The 22587-nt window shown below is 38.0% G+C and overlaps 1 protein-coding gene across 5 annotated transcripts in view; it reads left to right on the forward strand.

Moving 5' to 3' along the window:
• The window catches only part of LOC117988147 (protein-L-histidine N-pros-methyltransferase), an 81656-nt gene that overhangs the window by 5974 nt on the left and 53095 nt on the right, over positions 1 to 22587 (forward strand). For all 5 annotated transcript variants that reach the window (XM_069503113.1, XM_069503112.1, XM_069503111.1 and 2 more), the window contains one exon: positions 19225 to 19415. In XM_069503113.1, coding sequence (XP_069359214.1) covers positions 19225 to 19415 — 191 coding nt within the window. The remainder of the gene's footprint in view (positions 1 to 19224; positions 19416 to 22587) is intronic.

The raw sequence follows: 22587 nt of genomic DNA on the forward strand, positions 1-22587 counted from the left end.
AATCGCTTCGTAAAGGATGCCTTCATAGCGAGCAATGACAACACAATCACCCCAGCCTTGCGTGGCACCGAAATCGTCCTCGTTCATAAGTATAAATTAATCCATTTAGAACGCTCGCCCGGCACTGGCCGCGACCGACGATTAACGGAAGCGTCTACTTAACTAATTTATCCCCGGGTGGTTTTAACAGAATGGATAGCAGTGATTACGGATGATGGCGAAGATCGTGTGACAGTTGCGCGTACGCAACTGCACAGATATAGAACGGAAAATTTTGTAGCATCTGCCCTCTTACCACTAATGTTATGATTATTATCACTTTGCTAGGGCTATAAACGCAATTGTTGTGATTAGTTGAATTATAGGTAGTAGGTATTCTTGCTGCAACTATAACACTGAAATTCATAGTCGAGATTCCCTACCTTCTTTGTCACATGACGACATGTGTCATCTAAATATATAAAAGCAAAAGTGACTGACTGACTGACTGATCTATCAACGCACAGACCAAACTAGTGGACGGATCGTGCTGCAGATTACTATTACGACGTAGACGTCCGCTAAGAAAGGATTTAAGAAAATTCAACCCCTAATGGGTTAAAACAGGGGTTTGATATTTGCGCAGTCCACATGGATGAAGTCGCGAGCATAAGCTAGTAATGCATAAAGACTTAATATAACACATGACGTCATCTGAATAGTCCTCTAAAGAAGCTCCTATCTTGACTATGAATTCAAGTGTAAATGTCCAATAGTGAGAGAGTGTCAACAAATCAGAGGTGATTGAGATCTTAACACGGTAATTGGCAAACCACGGCTTGCGATAGGGCTCCAGGTTCCTAACATTTTCAGTTTCACCTTGCAGACTACAGTTATATAACTGTATTGTTTTGATTGCCTCTACTCTAAGAGGTACATACCTACAGGCTTTTATTAACCTCTTGAAAGTAAAGATTCTGATATGCTTAAAATACCTTAAGTAATTTTGCTAAAACACATTTTTATTACATTTCAAGAAAACCCTAATTCTATCAAATACGTATACTTTTATATTGTATTTATGTACATGCTCTTGCTATAGGTAGGTACCTACTAATTGTGTACATAGTTGAACATAGAAATAAATCGAGGTTAAACACAGGGTTGCCAATGGTACATACAGTTAGCTACAGTGCATTGGCGATACGAGAGGCGTGATGTGAGATGTCCGCACACAGCTAAGACACCTGAGTCGCACTGGGCGCATCGCTCACTGCAATCTGTACATTATTTCTCCATTGTTCGCGTAACGAGCCCCCTCCTCCCACTGCCACCCCGCTCACCCCTTGCCCCACGTACCCACACCCTGCCCCGGGGCGGTGGGACTCTCGCGCCTTTCTTTTATCATTCCTCTCTTTATTTCCGAATGCAAATAATCCTCCACACGTGTGAGAACCGAAACCATTGTTCTCGCTTCCACCCCCACGGGGGACCTTGGTGACGCAATCTTTTTCTTCAGCATTTACATAAATGTACACTATCCAAGAACTTATTACGTTACGCATGAAACATTAATTTCTTATGCATATCTACACAATATCATTTTCTTTGGTAGGTACCTATCTTATTTTCCCATGTAAGAAAATAATACCTATGACAAAAGTGACGACCATACAGTGGGAGTGGGAACATTTTATTCCTTCAAGCATAATACCACAGATAATACCTATAACCACATACACATTTCAAAAATCCACTGTGCCGAACCTTTTTCTGGCGTAGTTGGGAAAAGAATCATTGCCTATGGACAATTCATTGGAGCATAATATTTACTGAAACTCCTGTGGCCCTACCGCGGTTGTTTGACAGCTACAATGTCACGATCGCAATCATCTCTGATTGGTTAATGCTCGCTTACTATTGGCCACAATGCATTGCTGCAACAAGAATCGCACAAATTCAGCATATCAGAACAATTGAGATTGTAATAATGATTGATGCAGGTTTTAGACAATCGCCCTACTGATTTTAGTTTGTCACTCAGTAAACCAATTATTATACTTCAGAATGACTGTACTTAAAGTCCTGAGAATTTTACTAGCAGTTAACCCCTCAAGATTGTTTTACATTGATTTCAATTGAACCTCCGTATGATGACGTAAAAGTAACCAAACATTTACGACAAAGTACAATAGGCTTAGGCTTGGTAGCTCATTTCAGATATACGAATTTGCACCTGCAAGAATCCTGCACTCTGCAGCTCTAACTATGGTTGATGCTCGATAATGTTGTAAGAGTAAAGTTGGAAAGGAACCTTAGAAGAAACGATAACAATACAATTAAAACTGATTAGTGATTAGGTATGCAATTTGGTGAAGCATAGCACTTGATTGATTAAAATTTCTTCAAATAAGAGTGAATAGGCACCTTCTAGTCAAGCACGCTGCGCCTTAGGCTGCATCATCACACATCAATAAGAATGAATAAGTAAGGTACTTTCTAGACAAGCGCGCTCCACATTACGCTACAACATCACCTACTTATGTGTGATAGCAGTCAAACTGATAAATGTATGATTTTGCATCAAGACTACATTAAAATCTCTAGACTAAATTGAGAAGTACACTGATACTTTATGAACTTAGTCTTAACATTAACTTGGTATCAAACAATAATTGCTAGGAACTAAAATATTTGTACAACAATGCATTTCCTTCCCTTTTTCACGCCTTGTTAAATCACCGCCATCGGATTAGCGGAGGCGAGTAGTGTCGACGCTCATTGGGAGTGGAGGACAAACAGCTCGTTAAGCGTGTCGGACGGAAGGGTGGAGCCTTTGCTTCCCAAGAAAAACGCTAAGTGGGAAATCAATACGTATTAGGCGCGATATCGGGCCCGGCTGTCGTCATACCATGATGGATGAACGCAACCAAACTTTCCGCACTGGCTTTAATAATGACAATATACAAATTGACGTCCGCCCGACGCTTCCGAAAAGCGCTAGCACACTGTCGCCACTCACATTATGTAAACAAACACAAACAAACATGAAAAAACGGATCGGCTACCATCAATTTTAGTAATAGAAATCTCAATTACGTTGTTTTTTGAGACACTCATCTATCATGCGTCCGAAACTATTGGTTCGATCCAATCGTCGCCTCGAATAACAGCGCCGCCTCGGTGACGTGCCCGTGTGCGATATTGGAGTAGATCGACAGGCGGGAGTCAGTGGCACCTCTACATATTGAAAGCTATTCGGAATTTGCAAATAAATACATGCACACGACGTGCAGCCCGCCTCGCCCAGCGCATCACTACTTCCCTTTAATATTGAAATCGCATTCGGCGACTGTCTTGAGAGTTGGGAGCTACCTATGGTTTCCAGCTATATTGAGGATTATGAACACGTATTATAATTCTATAAACACGATACACCCGAGTTAAATTAAATACGTGCTTTGCACGTTTTACCTTTAACATAATTCCTCCACTACTATCATCGGCTCACTATTGAGCAAGGGTCTCCTCAGTATGAGAAGAGTTTGGCCATAGTCCACCGCGCTGGCCAAGTGCGCATTGGCAGACTTAACACACCTTTGAGAACATTATGGAGAACTTTCAGGCATGTAGGTTTCCTCACCATATTTTCCTTCATCGTCAAAACAAATGATACATTTATATGCTTAAAACGCACATAACTCCGAAAAGTCCGGGATCGAACCCCTGACCTCCCGAATAGAAGGCTGACGTCTTAAAGTCTGGGCTATCACAGCTCTATATACATTTAATTGCTCTTCAGTAATAGATTTATGAAGTCGTTAGCTAGCCCAATTATTATTTACCCATATCCAGCAGTAACTACGACAGGTCGAGATGGCAATCAGGGAGGAACGCCCCGCACACTCGCACAGCTCGAGCACGGGTGACGTGCAGGTGTGCGGGGCGTCCCTTCGCCTCATAGCCCGATTGCCATCTCGACCTGTCGCGTACTATAGATACAATTTTTATTTTAAACATTTTAGAGTACCTATTGCTTATGCAAAATTATACTGGTAGGTATGGGTAATGCAAAACCGCTTTTACAACAATATTGATCTTATAATTCATGCTCTCTACACGACCTCGCAAGTACCTTTAAAGAGTCGTTTGCGATACACCCACCTGAGACCAGTTAGCACTTACCGATGCTTAAGCAGAGTATAATCCTTTCAAAGTTTCTATAAACATGAATTAGATGAGTTCTGAGTAAAACTAGTAAGTACCTAGATAATATACCTAATAACATTTTACATACTTATTAGTATCAGTTGTTAGTACCTTTGCAATCTGTGATAGCCTATCCTATCGTCCCTAGCCTAGCCTATATCGGATAGGATGATTCCGTGAGACCGTGGCGTGTGGAAGTCCCTACAAGAGACTTATGTCCAGCAGTGGACTTCTATCGTTTGATGATGATGATGAATTAAATATGAAAACTTCGCGAGGAAACCTGCATGCTTGAGAGTTCTCCATAATGTTCTCAAATGTGTGAGAAGCCTGCCAAACCCTTCTGAGAGGACACCCGTGCTCAGTAGTGAGCAGGCGATGGGTTGAGGTTGATCATGATGATGATATCAGTTGCCAGACAGGCTTTTTTTTACCTTTACCCAGGTTAGAATTTTTATCAGCGGATTTTATATTGTACCGAAAGATTGCCATCTGACCTTAGCAACTCTTTAACGATAAAAGGTTGAATAATTTTCGTTATCATCAAAGCAAATCAGTGATTATAATAGGGAACTGCCGTTTAACGTACTCTCCAAGATAGGTAGAGCATTTTGTGACTTTTATTTATACTTCTACCGTTACGTCTCACATATCCTAAGTTGTGGAGTGAATGGAATGGATATTGTATTTATATAAAATCGCATGGTTTCGGGAGCATCGTCCAAAAGCTTTGCCAAGTTATCGACAGATTCTTTAGAAAATTAACCAACAGTTGCCAAAACATATCTCACCTTATAGTCCTACATGAGATTAAAGCCGGAGTAGTTGAAAGCGTGGAGTGTGGGGGGTGTATTTATGTCACCTCGGGGACGCAAGCTCGCGCCCCTCCCAATTATACCGCAGTAAAAGTCATAAAAAGACACCCGAAGTTTTTACACGAAGCTAGAAGAGGCTCACGAAATTAAGAGGGGCGCCGAAATGTGAGATGAGCATGAATTTTTTATAAGAGCAGATGATGGTGCCCCGTTTATGATGTCTTACGGCGGATAATGCTTGCGCTGCACGCGTTGTGCTCTCTGAATCATTGATGCCGGCTTTATTGCCACCGTAGACAATGTCAAATAATTAATTAGCTGCCTCGAAGAACCTGACTTGCTCCGTAGTCTCATGCGGCCGAACTCAATCAAATGCCAAGGTCTAGTTTATTTCTGAGATGTAATTATTTTTTAATTACAATGATATTTTCATTAACAGAAATATTTTAAGGCAACTAATAATTAGAGGTTGACAGTCATTAATAATAATAATAATGAGTCTTTTATTTCTTTTTCTTGGTTAATTATGATGTCTTCAAATAAAACACATTATTGCTTCTTCGAACCTATTCGTTTAATCAATTACAATGTTTAAAAACTTTCCTGATTCTTATGATTGCATTTATGGTAAATTTTTAATTAGTATCACGATGGTTACTCAAAATTCAGATTGTTGATTGAACACAGTTGAAAGAAAAGATTTTTGTGGAAAATTTAAAATGTGGGGCTGTAAAGTTTTTACCATGTTCTTCATGAGTATAGTCGCGAGCCTGTTCTAGTTTCCATAAGCGATCATAAACTTTTTATTTAAAGTAGGTACTTTTTGGTCACGAGAATGGGTCGAAAACGACCCGAGACCTGGTTAACGCAACAGCGATTTTCGTTTTGTGCTCGCTTTTATGAAACAATACATTCTCACGTTTAATTTCTTATGGAGCTCAATTGATTTTTTTACGAGTGTGTTTATTATGCTTCCAATGTGCGAAATGGCGATTGTGATATTCGCTTTTAAGGACACGCGAGATTTATCACCTAGCTAAATTACCTGAAGTAGGTAACTTAAATTCCTTTTCTCAATTAGGTTCAATAAATAAGCATACTTACTCATTTTTTGAATAACGAAATTTAATAGACATGGAATAAGGGAAAAGCTTTAGCTACTCGTTACGTACAAAAGGTCGGATCAAAGTTTAAAGTGATATCATAATCCTTCGCAGTGAGTGTTTACGTAACCGCTGCCGTGTAGTCACATCGTAAAGTTTGAACGGAAGTGTCACGCTCAATGGCGAACTGCCCTAACGGTTGAACTGGGACCGGGTATACGGGGTATACGGTATACCTAACCCTGCGGTGCGTGCGTGCCTAGTCGACCTCCGGTCGCAGCTAATATGATTATGACAGTGCTACGTGCCAACCCAGCTCCGAGAATCCTCGCACAAATATTCATTAATCTTTCACGGTCCGACGTCCGCCGCGATGGAGATTTAATCAGATTAAGGATCATCTTTTTGCGGGAAAAGTCATGCCCTTTTGTTGCTACTCGGCCTTCGCTCGCACTTTTGTGCTGAATTTATGACAGACGATGTTTGTTCAGAATGTAAATTACCTAAAAGAAAACGGTAGCTACCTTCTATTTTCTTTTTCAAGTGTTTATTGTGTAAGTGTAGAGGAATGTGGTATGGCATCGCAGGCAGGGCGTGCATCTGTGTTCGTAGACGGCGCCAAGACGACTGTTGGTGCCCGTGAACCGTGCGACCTCGCCACGCAGTCTGCTACAAGCGGATTTTCCCGGCCGAGTACGTTTAAAAACCGAACCGATAGCGCTTGTACGACAATTGAAATACCTTGTGGAAACGATTGTCAAAAAACACTAAAAAATCTTTTACTAAACAAAAGTTGTACCAATGACTAAGATCACAGCTTATGATACAGATAAGCTTGATCAAGAAAACAAAAAAAAAACGTCCGTAATTTTAAAAATATTAACACTTAAATGGCCCCTCGTTCAGTCCGTTTGATTCATAGATAGGACGCGAAAATCCAAATAAAAAGTAGAATTAAGCGCGGCGAAACGCGCGTAAAATTATTTTACCATTGTATGCAAATCAACGCCGCACCGTGATTATTTTATTTCCTAAGAGTCCCAGAATATAAATCTCGGTTTGAAAAACGAAACCAGTCTGCAGGTTCTCAATTGATTTGTGTGTGCTTAAAAAATAAACAGCTATTTGCTTGCAACATCAAAAAATACACACGCGTTTCTTACGACGAGCGTATTTTTTTCAAAATTGGTCATAAATCGACAGTTATAAAAGAAACCATTGAGACATAAGAAAATAATGAATGAGAAAATAAATTCGACAAAAGTTGACAACTGCGCCTTCGAGAAAGAAATTTAAACTGTCAGACGATTGTTAAAATGATAACTACTACATCTGAAGATATTAAATATCTTACTTATTTTTTAGTGCTAATCCATTACATTGCTGATCAGAAATATCAAATTATGATATTTTTGACCAGTAATGTAATGGGCATAGCACTAAAAAAAATTGGAATGGAGAAAATTGCACGTTAAAGATCTTCTCATCTTGTTTTCTCGAAATAAGTATTATTTTTCTATTTCTATTTATTTGTACTAGAAACATTTACAATAAAGAGAAAAAGAAAGTAAAAGTGGACAGAGAAGCACTTATCTCTGTAAGAGGTCTCTACCAGTGACCCTTGGCAGTGCGAGAGGTTGTAGAGGGAGTAGAATACCTACGTACAAAAAGACGATAGAAAGTATTCATGTTCAGAGTAGGTTTGCAGAATCTATTTTTTCAGGTTTGTTTTTCTATCGCAATTTTCAAAGGTCTATGGGTGAGGTGAACAAGTATCTACTTTAGTAAGATATCGGAATAAATTCATTAGATCAATTAGTTACCTAGATTATAAAATAATATAATTTCACTTATTAAAAAGCCCGTCTAAGCGGCGCGGTGTCTAATGCAAGTTGCGCTGCAAAAACGTCGCCATGACAGGAATGTGTCGCCGTCGCGTTCTGGGACGCGTACAGGCTATAAAAATACCTTCGGATGAAGCCTCGCGCCCTTTCTATTTCTTTTTAAATCAATTCAATCAACCGCCAGCATTTGATTGGCCGCTGCTAAATATTGTGACGTCGCAAAAATTCAAACGCCGCACGTCAACCGAGAAAGTCATAAATATAAATTGCTAAAAAGTAGCTTAAATCATAATTGAAAATTGCTGACTGACAGGCACTTAAGAGTAAAGTTTAGTTCTGTAGAATTATATAATATCTCGCTGTCGTCGATAACCAAATACGATCGTAGGTAAGATACGTACTTCCTAGACCGCTGTCAAGGAAAATGTAAAGTACGTCTAGATGAATTAAACATTGTTCATTTAAAAATAGATTCAAGCTTATCACTACACCCGCATCTCAAAGGAAACAAAACTACGTCCCTACTTATCCTATACAGAAGATTGAATGTAAATAATCACGTGTGCCAAGCTGAAAACAAATTAAGAGCTAATAAAATACGGAGGTTTTATATCAATATTTCATTCTGTGGTAATATTTTACTACTTGAATCCATACACGTTGGTATCGTATTAAGTATAAATTGAACGTTGTTAAAACTTCCAGCAATTCTACCGTTCTGAAACTGAAACTTCATTCCGTTTTGAAAATTACGTAATAAATTAATGTGTGACTCTTTCACCGAAAAAAACCGAGTCGGGCGAGCATAATAAAAGAAACTAGAAATCAAAGCGTGAAGCTCGCCCGACTTCATACATTACATACACGTGTAGAAACAAAAGTTATTTTTTACTTTATAGTGGTTTTAGAAGTCGTCTTTATAATTATTATTTTTATTTTAAGCTTTTTAGTGTAAGTAGTCATTGCTTGGTACCTAAAATATCAAATCACTATAAAAACTTTCGAAATCCACGCGGCTTAGGAGTTCCTTGCACCTTGCAGCATCAGGATTGAAGAGTTGGGCCTTGGAATTCAATAAAAAAGTCTATGCTTGGCATTTACAATATTATTTCACCAGGAACAGCTCCTGAATCTCTATAGTTTAGGAGTGCGGTACCATGCAGCATCAGGTATGAGGAGTTCGGACTTGTAGTGTAATCATGAAGCCGTTGCTTGATACCTTAAATATCAATCAACCATCAAAAATTCCCGAATCCATTGAGGAGTTGGGATCCGAAGTTCAAAAATCGTTGCTTGGTACCTACAATATTAATTCACTATAAACACTCCCTCAGGAGCTAAACCCTGCAGCATTAGGATTCAGAAATTGGATCCAGATATTTTTATGGGACTACCACGGAAACATCCCCTGTTGATTAAAAAAAAATTTGCAAATCGGTCCAGAAACCTCAAAAAAATTCGCTGTACATGCGTGTGTTTATGTGTGTACATGTGTTTTTGATGCAATAGTTTTGCGGAATTGCTACCTACTCGAATTCTGAGGCCGACCGTACATTTTGTTATATCTTATACGATACGAAACCGTGTGCGAATCCTACTCGAACTTGACCAGTTTTTATTTTTATTACGTGAAAGAGATCTACGTTGCCGTGCCAACGTAAACGTTCAAAAGAAGCCGCTTTTTGTCACTTCTGTTAATTTCAACGGACAATGGTCGATCGCCGCGCGCGTCTATACAACCAGGTCGGCATGAACTGCTTAAATGCCCTCTTTACCTCTCAATAACTATCATTGCAGCAGCTTTAAAAGTAATTATCTTCATACGTTCATACAATAACGAAAATCGCTGTGTAGGTAACACATTAAACTATTGTCACGCGAAATCCTTACGATAAACGGCAACGTAAATAGAAAGTTAAAATAAAATTGTTTATTTGTAAACCATCGTTCAAAGGTAGCCAGCCGCTTTTTGTCAGGTTCTGTTAATTTTATTGGACAATGGACGACAGAGGCCGCGCTCGTCTGCACAATCAGGCAGTCGTGTGCCGCTATATTATCTCAATAGTTCAATAGATCTTTTTTTTAAATTACCAAATATACACAAACCTTCATAGTAAACAACGTGAATACCCGAAGATTCGTACATGATTGTAAACGGCCTGCAATCCAGGTTTTCCCAATGCTTTTGGCGAGTGCCGGCCAACCTGCGAGCGCCGTTTGCGAATTGAACCTATATCCTGTGATGTAATGATCTCAGCAGCGCTGGCCACTTGGCAAATATGCCTACGCCGAAGCACTAGATAACGCTTTAGGGCCAATTGCAAAGGGGCAACTCGGACATTCGGACGAGTTTCTTTCGGTCGAGATGTCTGCCAAGTCACGCATGCAGATTGCAGACGTAGTTGAGCCGAGGCGAGTCTATTTGATAAAAATTTCACTCATCTTTATGCATATTATATTGGTATATTAAAAGCAAAACACGGAGGAAGCACGGTGCATGGCCCAATAGCGCCGCGTGTCCTCCGCGCTTGTCGCAAGAACCGCCTTTATGCCAAAGTAAATAAAACTTAGTCTGAATTGTTATCAAGAAAACGCTGCTCCTTGGCTCCACCGATGTGCGTTACGCCTTAGACATCTATACCTATCTAAACATAAAGGATAAAGTGGCCGACTTACATATAAACGCCTAGAAACTTGTAGGTACTTATACCTAATGCAGAACTCAAAAAGATTTTTCAGATTTCACCTGAAAATAAAGCTGTTAAAAGATAATCACTCACGTAAAAAGTGAAATCAATTCGGGCATGAACCTGACCTATAGTTAACCTGCGCTTAATTCACCATTCGGCCTGGGTGGTAAGCAGCTACGATATTGTCTCGAGAAATAACGGCTGATTTTACGATCAAATCACCTCAGTTGGAGCTTAATGTAAAACCAGTTTAAATACACCCGTAAATCTCTCTGACGCGTGCCTACGCTTCGAATCAAATTGCATCGCAAACGGATATGGCACAAGATTCTTCTTTATGCCAAAGTTTAGAACCTACTCGTATATAAAGAATGTCTAATCTTTTTTGTCTGCCTTTATGAGTTAAATCATTATTGGACATAGAACATCTGGTCGAGAGTTGATATTATTATATATTTCAATTAGCTTATGCTCGCGACTTTGTCCGCGTGGACTACACAAATTTCAAACTCCTATTGCACCCCCTTAGGGATTGAATTTTCAAAAATCCTTTCTTAGCGGATGCCTACGTCATAATAGCTATCTGTGCGTTGATAGATCAGTCAGTCAGTCAGTCACCTTTTCCTTTTATATATTTAAAGATATGTTGCTAAACTGGATATTGAAATGATCTACTATATTTTTGCTAGTCATCTGAACTTTACACAGCTCTGCTGTAAAATCGACAGTTGTGTAATTTTGATTTTGATCAATTATTAAGACTACAATGGAATTCACAATTTCAAGAATTGATTAGAAATTACAACATTCGGTAACGACCACACAGAGTTACATAAACAAAAACAATGGATTTCAATTATCCTAAATGTTAATTCTATTGGCTAAGAGCGAGTGATCTTTGATTAAAATTGCTATTGTCGGGATGCATTCCCATGGTCCGGCGTGCGGAAATAATGGTGGAAATGAATTTGTTGCTGCAATTGTGATTTACCAATCGGAATCGTATGCATTGTAATTCCTTTATTAGTTGCATAACCTTTAGTTCTCGTTAAAATTTTAAACACAGTAATTGACACAGATGTTTACTAACTTATTTCGACACTTGTCTAAATCCGTAGTACTGTTTTTAAAGCTGTTAATGATAATGTCGATCCCGGGTGATGAATAACAATTGCCCCGAAGAACGCCTTGGCTGGAGGTCACGTGGGCCCATAAATCCCATCCCTCGATAGAACAATTAAAAGACGAGCTCAAAACAATTACGCAACAGTGGCCCTCAGGCGGTCGTGATACCTTACAACAAATGCATACAACATACATCGCAATGAATTTGACTAGAGGTAATAGTTTGCATGTCTAAAAACAGTAAAAACAGTTATTCTAAGAAGGGTTTAGGTCATTTCTAAAAGAGATTTCAGGATTTAGGTTCCTCGTTTTAACATATATTTTTTTGCTTTATCTGTTTCTTTTATCCTGAATATATTTTACAATTTTTTGAAAAGTGATTTAATTTGATTCTAAAGTGATAATAAACAACCAAAAATTTACAAAAGTTTTATTCGATCAAGATGCAATAAAAACGCATTTCAAATTTCGCTGCGAAAACACTACCCGCCATCTTCTTAGGTTCATGAGCTGTGATGACGTCACAGAGGTTGTTAAACAACGACATTTTCTTAATGAAATACATTACGACTTCAATCCACGTGACCTCACAGTCGGGATTCATCGTGGTGGCACAGAATATATAATAGTACTAACGTAGGTGGCTACAACTTAACGCGTTTCGGATACTTGTAGAACAGATAAAAAAGTGAAATCTTTAAAATGAATTATAAAATTCATTATATAATTATTAATTTTATAAACTGATATTAACATTTTTTATTGGTAATACTATCTAGTTTATATATTTTTAGATTTTTTCTCGCTTGGTGTAAAATACCGTATTTCATTTTCATTATTATCGTATTGTATTGTTACACTGTAAAATCGGTGCGGGCGAGCGCAGGTGACGTGCGTGTGTGCGTAGCGTTCCCCCGCCTCATACCCCGATTGCCATCTCAACCTGTCGAAGACTGTACCTATTCTTTGACCAGGTTGATATTCCTTATAGGCATATTAATCGATTAAAATCCCTACAACTTAGATAGCATAGTTTATCTTGTAGTAGCTTTGTCTAGTGTTAATAGAACACAATTGTTTTACTGCCATAAGTCATTTTAATCTTTAATTGAGCCTCGCAGACGTATATATTTCCTCAAGGCTATTACCATAGCATATTTATGCACTAGTAATATCAATGCTGTAGATCTGAAGTCTAGATCTAAATCATTAGAGTTGGAAATATATTTTATATACTAGCTTATTCCCGCAACTTCGTGTGCGTGGACTACACAAATTTCAAACCCCTATTTTTCTTCCTTAGGGATTAAATATTCACAATTCCTTTCTTAGCGGATGTCTATGTCATAATAGCTATCTGCATGAAAAATTTCAGCCCGAACCGTCGAGTAGTTTGAGCTATGCGTTGATAGATCAGTAAGTCAGCTATTCCTTTTTATATATATAGATAAAGAAACATGACGCATTACGATTTACGTACTTACTTGATAATTAATTCAACTAGACTTTAATAATCATAATGACGTATGACTATCGATCATAGTAGGCCATAGATCACGAAGTTGCTATTCTTAGGATTTAATTAATTTTATTTACTCGTACTAAGAGGGAACAAAAGGTAATAGTTTTAATAGACTTAAATAAAATGGTTGTGACACACAAACGGACAGACTGACAGACGGACTGGATAAGACTGAGTCCCTTGACCTTGTCATCATCACCCATCGCCGCGCCGGCTCACTTCAGAACGACCCTTCTGTCAGAATGTAGAGGGTTTGACCTCCACGCTGGCCAAGTGCGGATTGGCAGGTTCCACACACTTTTGAAGCTGTGGTAGCCTAGTGGTTAGGACGTCCGCCTTTCAACCGGAGGTCGGGGGTTCGATCCCGGGCACGCACCTCTAACTTTTCGGAGTTATGTGCGTTTTTAAGTAATTAAAATATCACTTGCTTTAACGGTGAAGGGAAACATCGTGAGGAAACCTGCATGCCTGAGAGTTCTTCATAATGTCCTCAACGGTGTGTGAAGTCTGCCAATTCGCACTTGGCCAGCGTGGTAGACTATAATGGCCAAAACCCTTCTCACTCTGAGAGGACACCCGTGCTCTGTAGTGAGCCGGCGATTGGTTGATCATGATGATGATGATGATGATGATGACACACCTTTGATAACATTATGGAGAACTTTGAGGATTTGCAGGATTTGCAGGTCCTCACGATTTATCTTTATATTGCATAAAACGGACATATAACTCTAAAAAGTTAGCCCGGGATCGAACCTGGATCCCCTAACCAGGAGGCCTACGCCTTAACTATGACTATCGTTAATCTGCGTTATAATATGAAGGTGTCGCAATGTTTGCCCGTTCTAATACTAATAAAAATAACCTCAACTTATAAGATCTGACTTTATTCCATTTAAACAATGTTTAATAAACTTCAACCTTAGTTCTAAACTATTAAGTTCTCTAAAACATAATTATGAATTTCAATCTTTTCTGCATTGAATCAATAACCCCCGCTTTTCTTGCCGCCATTTTACATCTGCCCCCAATCATCTTTTTTTTTAAAATTCAACTCTAGGCAAAGGCAATGCGGCTAACAATACTAAATGAAAGATTTACCTCAACCCATGTCAGGTTAGCTAAACACCACTTTAACTTGAAAAGTAGACCTAATCGTGAGGTTAATAAATAGATTTCTAAGACACAGTCAATGATTTTAACATTGTTAAACTAGTACTATCGTGAGAAGACTCTTGACAAAACGTAAACGATTAACAAATCAGATTAACATGTTAATACAGTGAAAACGCAGAGTAAACTTATTAGTGCAGTAAATATAAAGCACATACATTCGTTTAACATGTAGCACGGAGCGTCCCATGTATTTTGCAAAGCGTAGAGTCCAAACGGCGGGCAGCAGGCGGCAGGCAATCTGCATCACGCTGATCCCATTTTAATGGAGCGCCGGCAAACAGGCTCCCGAGCCGCTTACCGGCAAATCCACCTAGATCCTATGCGCCACTTAGTTACTACACTTATATAGCGTCTACTGCCCAAATAAATGTTAGGACTTTATGCATCTTAATATGTTTGATTGCGTTTACTGAATTTTTTTTTCTAATATTTTGTCTCGGCTCATACCATAGTCTACATTTATTGAATTATCATATCATATAGGTAGCATTTCTTATCTATTCTTTCGTTTCTTATCCATACTTATTAGTAAATAGTAATAAATTTCCGGTTTCGTAATCAAAGTGAAGGCAATTTAATGGCACCATTGTACACTTTTTGATTGACAATAATTGTTTAGTATATATGTAAGATAATTATTGATGTTAATAGTGATAATTAATAACTAAAGCGATGAGGATTCCAAACGTCAAACGTGCCCTGGTGTGGGAAGAGCTCACAAGAAACTCAGCAATCACATGGTTATTACGTCCAGTCACGTCTTAAAACTCAATCAACGAATTAACAAATCAAAACCTAATTATGTAAAAGAAAGTTTTCATTCGAGCTTTACTGTAATTACATATTGATGTGTAATGTGTATAGATAATTAGGTAATGCATGAGCAAATAGAATATTCTGAAAGAGTCATTAATTGTTAATAATGTGATATATTAAATAGAACCGTTGGAATGGCGGCCATTCATTGTGCATTAGAGCTTGGAAGTCACAGCTCGCAATGCACCGCCATTTGCCTGTGAATTGCCGCTCGTCACCATTTATTTCACACACTTAAATGGGAATTAATCTGGCATTGTGCAGGTAGAGCGCATTCAGAGATAATATTCCGCTCCGTATTGACAATATGCTCGCACAGGTCTTCGATTCATTAGCCGAGAGGCGAACGACCGGCGGATAAAGGATCTGCATCCCTACATTCGTTCCATCGATGCACCTTCGTTGACCTGAGCGCTAACGAGTCAACGGAGGATAATGATCGCATTCAAAGGGATATGACAGCTCAAGTTGAAGAGCAGAAGACGCACAAACAAAGAAATAAACCAGTTTTTCACCAACTGACCTGTTGACCAGTTTGTGAAAATCGGTAACCCACATTAAGGCCTTAAAATAAACAAGAGCCATTCGGCCTCAATAATTCGTCGAATTGAATAAATCATTCTCCATTTGACTTTCTTAGCAGGTAGACTTATAAAATACACATATTTTTATTCATGCAAACCTAGCTTTACACGAGCAGAAATTGAATCCTAAACATGAGCCTCATAAATAAAATCGAGCCGGGCGCCTGTAAGACTACATATTGCTTAAAATTCAAAAACAACAACGCGGAAGTCATTTCGTTACAGTTAGATATACCTAATGTCGTATCTAGACTTTTCAGCTCGTGTTTGATCCGTTTACATTATTTCTACCTCGTGTTTTGCTTTCTTTGTGTCAAAAGATGATAAGTATCGATCTCCTATCTAGGTTTACCCACAAAAATTATAATATTCTCAATTGATGTCAGACGCTTTGAAAATGCTTTGAAAGATACTTGAGAATCATGAGGTCATTAAAATCCGATTTAGAACTATTCTTCTTTGGTCAGCTGAAGCTTTAAATTACTGGTCAAGTGTGTGCCAGAACACGCATAAGAAGGTTCTGTAGCTATGCTAATAACTAGGACGGTTCTTTACTTTCTTCTACGATTTCTTACCTAAACAATAGCTTTTTATCACAAACTACCATTATCGTTGCTACCGTACCGTAAGCTGCCGTTGTACTTTAGTTAAGAAGTTTTCACTCGAGAGGATAAACTAATATTTTTTCAACTCTCAGAATTTAGGAGGTACCCTGAAAAATCTTTTCTTTTTTTAATATTTTTATATTATACCGAACCAGTGGTAAATTAAAACTACCTGACTATTCCTAAGCACTTGTAAAAAGTTTACATGAATAAAAAAACATTCTATTCCATTCTATTTTATGACTGTTTAGCGGTAACTTTCTATAACTGTGCTAAATGTCAATTTTAGAGCTAGTTAATTTTTAAAACGGTTATGACATACAGACAGATGGACGGACTCATCAAAACTATAAGGATTCCTTGTTTTACTACGGAACCCTGAAAAGTATAGAGCTTTTCGAGAAACAACTACACAAGCTTGTTTCTAGTATCAGTTCAAAGTCAAACTAACTGAATTTCAAACACCGGAGACCACGTAGGCTGCATTTCATTAACATATCCCTATCTGTTTACTTCGACTAGTTACATAAAAAACCGGTCAAGTGCGAGTTGGATTCACCCACGAAGGGTTCCGCACCATCGTACAAGAAATCTCAAACCAGTATAGTAAAAATTTGCAAGTTAATTACGGACAGCGCCATCTTGCTGTGATTTTAGTAAACTAATTATTTGGTCGGGAACGTAATCTTTAATTTTTTTCGTGATGTAAGCACAAATTCACGGTTTTCCTTTATATATTATTAGATGATGCCCGCGACTTCGTCTGCGTGGATTTAAGTTTTTAAAAATCTCGTGGGACCTCTTGGATTTTCCGGGATAAAAAGTAGCATATGTCCTTCCCCGGGATACAAGATATCTCTGTGCAAAATTTCGTCAAAATGTCGCATTTATAATATTAGTATGGATATGGATGATGATATTGCTACCTGCCTTTCATGATTCTAGGTCAATGGGACTTACCCTAAAGGTTTTAATTACTCCGATTTGACAGATACAATACAACAGACAGACAGACAAAGAAATGATCCTATAAAGCTTGCTTTTTCTTTTTGAGTTACGGAACCCAAAAATCAACAGCAAGTTAGATCATCGTCGAAGAATAATCTGAAAACATCAATGACTAAGGCATTCAAAAATTTCCACGATCTGTATTCCGTGTGGAGAATTCGCCTCGTCGGATCCCGTAGTTCTGATGCAGATTATTTTAAATGTAAAGACGGGACATTGCATAATCACCAACGTGATTCGCCATCAGTATTCCCTTAGTAAATATTTATTTGTTTCTAGTTTTTTTTTACTGCTTCTTCGTAATTTTATATGCTAGTGCTAGTGCTTTTTATTACATTTATTTTTGATACTGATTTTATTACATTTATTATTCACTGCTCCTATTGTCTTTAAATGAGGCGTTCATTTCAGTCTTATAAACCCGAAACTTATTTATTTTATTTTTATTTTTCATGTACCGAAATTGCAGTTACATAATAGCAATAAATTAAGTTACATTGGAAATGCTTATCTCTGAACAGAGATTTCTTCGAGCGTGGGAAATTGGGTTATCTAATTTTAGTTTAGTTATTATACATCTTTGGATCAAAATAAGTATTGTTAAAAAAAGTGGTGAACATCAAAATATGTAATTAAAATACGAGCCTTGTAGCGTCCTAGTAGCTGTTAAAAACAGAAGTTCGTTCAGTTTTTTATTTGTACATCGTAATTGTAAATCAATCATTAGTTCTCGCGTCCATGTGTAATGTGTTATCAATTTTTTATACGCTGCTGCCGACTTCGATTTTAATATAAAGACAGATCGGGCATTAATTAAGCCGGGCTGATGAGTTCGCCGTCCCGCCGCCGCCTGCCGTCATTACCACTATATGTAGAGGCGAGAAGTTTTTTTAATTCGTTATTATTGTGTGGCGTAAAGAAATGTTAATTCGAGGCAGCGTGAAATTAACAGCCGCCGCAATGCCCTTTGTAGGGCCGCGGCGGCTGACTTAAACATACAACGGGTGACGAGCTACACGCTTCTTTCATACTACGCTCTCTTATTTGCACTCCATTACTCTTTTTATGAACTTTCATTAAAATCTGAGCCAGGGAGTTGTTAAACATCAATTTACGATTACGCTCCCGGGATCCGCGTTACATTAATAACGTCTTTACTAATTTACTGAGGTAATCAAGAGTCACCTTTCGATGTGTTAGAAGGTTTTTTGCGCGCTCCCGCGCCGTCCACGCAAGAACTTGTAATCGTTACTGAATTGTTTCTGCAACTAACGTTTAACCGTTTATTTTTACTATGCTAATGATGTAACCACCAGGTTTTTTCCATATTTGATGATTTTACATCCATGTCCATACTAATATTATAAATAAGAAAGTATCTGCCTGTCTGCCACGTTTTCGCGGCCCATCCATTTAATCTATTTTGACGCAATTTGGTACAGAAATAGCTTGTGTCCCGGGGACGGACAAAGGCCACTTTTTGTTCGGGAAAATCAAAAATTTCCCATGGGATTTTCATAATACCTAAATCCAGAAAGTCGCGTGCATCATCTAGTTTGCAGATATTTTAGAGTATCAGTGCGTGTAGGCACTGTACTAGTGCATTTTAATTCTAAATACCCAAAAAGAAAAAAAGAGGAGCTCTTTCCCAGCCGTGTTCTAATCTTGTTTTTAGGTGCATCTTCTTAATCTGGCTTGGAACGGAAGTTTAGGAGGCAGTTCTTTGTATAATGTTTTTCTTGTTCCAGTGGTATCGAGTGGACAAAAGCCGATTGAGCCCAGAGTTACAACAGAAGTTTGTGCAGCTTGAACCCGACGGTGAGACCAAGAAGTTCCTCGCGTCTTCCATTGATAAATCGTCGTGGGTGTGGACACAGATCTGGTACCTGCTGGCGAAAGCTGTCCTGAAATACTTCTGGACCATTACAGACATCAATGGGTGAGTCTAGTTTCTATTCTTATTTAGAATTAAGGCTTCGCAATAGGAGGACAATCATCGGCAAACGCTTTGCTCAATATCAGACAAATAAGGTATTCCGAAAATAATACCATCTTGGAAGATCCAACGTTAGAAAGAAGAGAATTCTCTCGATTTCTTAAAATTTACTAGTATAGGCCATTCAAGGCACGAAACCATGCATTGACTGGACCTCTTGTAGCGCCTTCTGAAATCAGTTTTGGCTGTGGATACCCATTAGGATAGCAAAAAATTGAGTTTGGAACGACCCGCCCTGTTGTAGTACTAGGTACATAGAGGTCGTTGATTCAAGGCTTTTTCTCCATTATCATAATATAAGAGTTAAGCCTTTTCTGAATAACGGTAAATCTTTTTATCAACTCTTTCACATTTAGTTCACTTTCCAAATACTTATTGTCGTTTTATGTCTGTCTATATCTCACCAATTTTAATACAAAAACTTAGAATAAATTAATCAAATCAACTATCTAAATCTATCCACCGAAACGAAAACGTTAACCTTGGTACCTAACTACCTACTAAATACTAATGAATCACATCTTACACAAACGATGAATTGCCGTTTGAATCACGACAATGGAACATTATTAAGTGCGTCCAGATTCGTCCAATTACGCCAATTACAATCTCCTGGTACATAAGTACATGCGAGTATATTATTTCCTCATCCATTGTGTTGTATCTGCACAAATTAACTAATTCGAGTCGCCAATAGTGGTGTGAGGCGTCCGTAACATATTTGTCGATATTTGCTGCGTTATTTGTATTTAAAAGTTTATATCTATTTTTATTGTATCTTCATTTACCGTTAGAAAATAGTTTGAATGTGCCTTCTTTGTCTTTATTTTTTGCGATATAAATTACGTCTTATTTTTATGTTTAACTAGCTGTGAACTCTTTGATTTTCCGGGCTGAAAAATAGCATATGCCACTCTCCCGGTCTTAAACTATACTCATACAAAAAATCACGCCGATCCGTTGCTCCGTTGCAACGTGATTGAAGGACAAACCAACACACCAACAAATAAACACACTTTCGCATTTATAATATGGGTACTAATTTAGTTTACGAACTAACGAAGAAAGGTATTAGTATTATTTATATTATTAAAATAATTGCACCTTTTTGAGGACTATGCGAACAGCGTAGACCATTCATTACTCATGTACTTATATAAAACTTGAGATTTTGCATGTAGGTTCTCTCTTTAACTTAGACTCTCCTAAGAAATGATTTTGAAGAATTCGAATAGGGTCATTAAAAACTTAATCAATAAAAATATTGTATCTTTAACTTAATCATTAAATAATATAATTATCTCGCGGGAAAACTTTGCAATTATTTTAATAATCTTTTTTCTTCGTTCGTTCGTAAACAAAATTAAATATAAAAATAAGACGTAATAAAGCGAAGAAAATAAGACAAATAAGTAGGCACAAATATGCACGAGCTTGCCATTATACATTTTAAATTATCGATATCGACAAAATAACTTAATTCTCGCACTGTCCGCGTCCGGAGCGCTCTCTGTGAACGCGCACTGAAAACGATCGCGCCCGGGTGTCTATAGCGGGCACTAATAAATAATTTAAATAAATTGACGGACGAGATTTACTCATTGGCTGTTTCCGTCTCTCGATTACGCTTTATTTATCACTTACTACTTGTCGACCAAACCCCGCCGCTCCAGCGTGCACTGCAACCGCTCTGCATTGCTTAGGTGCTAATTTTATTGACTTTGCGTGCACTTTCATATTGAACTAAGTTTCTGTTAACTTCATCATTCACAAATTCAACGTGACTAATTTGAGAGAAACTTCACATGTATAGATACTCAATACCTACTCAATATAAACTGACTGGCTGACTTACTGACTGACTGACTTACTGACTGACTGACTTACTGACTGACTGACTGATCTATCAACGCACGGACGGACGCTACTGGACGGATCGGGCTGAAATTTGGCATGCAGATAGCTATTATGACGTAGGCATGTGCTAAGAAAGGATGTTTGAAAATTCAACCCCTAAGGGGGTGAAATAGGGGTTTGAAATTTGTGTAGTCCACGCGGACGAAGTCGCGAGCATAAACTAGTGTTATATAAATCTGCAATTTCATTTATTCCTCCGCCTTCTATAGTTCTACCAAATCAGACATACGTGAAAGTAATAACATAAATTCCATTATTATCTACTCTTCTAACGACATGCGTGATGCTGCTTGAACTGCGTGTCATTCTGCATAGTCATAGACAATTTCTCAATAGGTAATCTATGCCTACAAAAACTGGTGCGGACCGCGGTAGAAATAGTGACCTTCGACCGCTCCCGAGCGCGCCTTATACAAACGACATTTGATTCAATGGCGCCGATTCTCTTGTCTTTCTCTAAACTAAAAGAGTATTTGCATCTTTTTCTTTTTAATATTGCTGAAAAGGACGAAACATGAATTTTACATTTAAAGACTAAATTTTAGTGCATTTAAACCATAGGCTCGCGACTGGCAGCTAAAGTCACGAGGTTTGACTCTAAATTAAATTTAAAACTGTCAAACTGTGTCTGTCCTTTTCATATTACATTAGTAAGAAGAGGATGCAAATACCCTAAATTTTAGGTGTGCTCAGAATCAGCGCCATTGTTAGATGGGAAAAACTCTGAATAGCTAATCTATGTTGTAATGTCACTCTTGGTGATGCCTAAAATGGCGGATTGTCATGGCGCTGATTGTAAAGTATTAAAATAAGTAAACAGTTAAACAATGAGTCTATTATATGTATATGAAAGTGGAGTTTATCTCATTAACCAATCAAACTAAAAAAAAATCAGACAAGCTTTAGAATCCAATAGGTATCTGTCTTTGGTATGTCAGATTTCTGTAAAAATATGTAGTTTCAAAGTATCATTTATTCAGACTTCCACTGGCATGTAATTTTTTGAGCCTGTTTAACTTTGAGTTTGAATGGTTAATACTAAACTAATAAAAACCAAACTGCATTTGTATGGAGCGTGCCCGAAAAACAATTCTCTTATGAGATAGGTAGGTATAGATAAAAATCAAGCACTGATTTGAACTGATTAAAAATAAATAGAAATCAATTAATTTGGACATTTACACCGGAAAAGTCAATA

This window comes from Maniola hyperantus, chromosome 14, assembly GCF_902806685.2.
Source record: "Maniola hyperantus chromosome 14, iAphHyp1.2, whole genome shotgun sequence".
NCBI classification, from domain to species: Eukaryota; Metazoa; Arthropoda; class Insecta; order Lepidoptera; family Nymphalidae; genus Maniola; species Maniola hyperantus.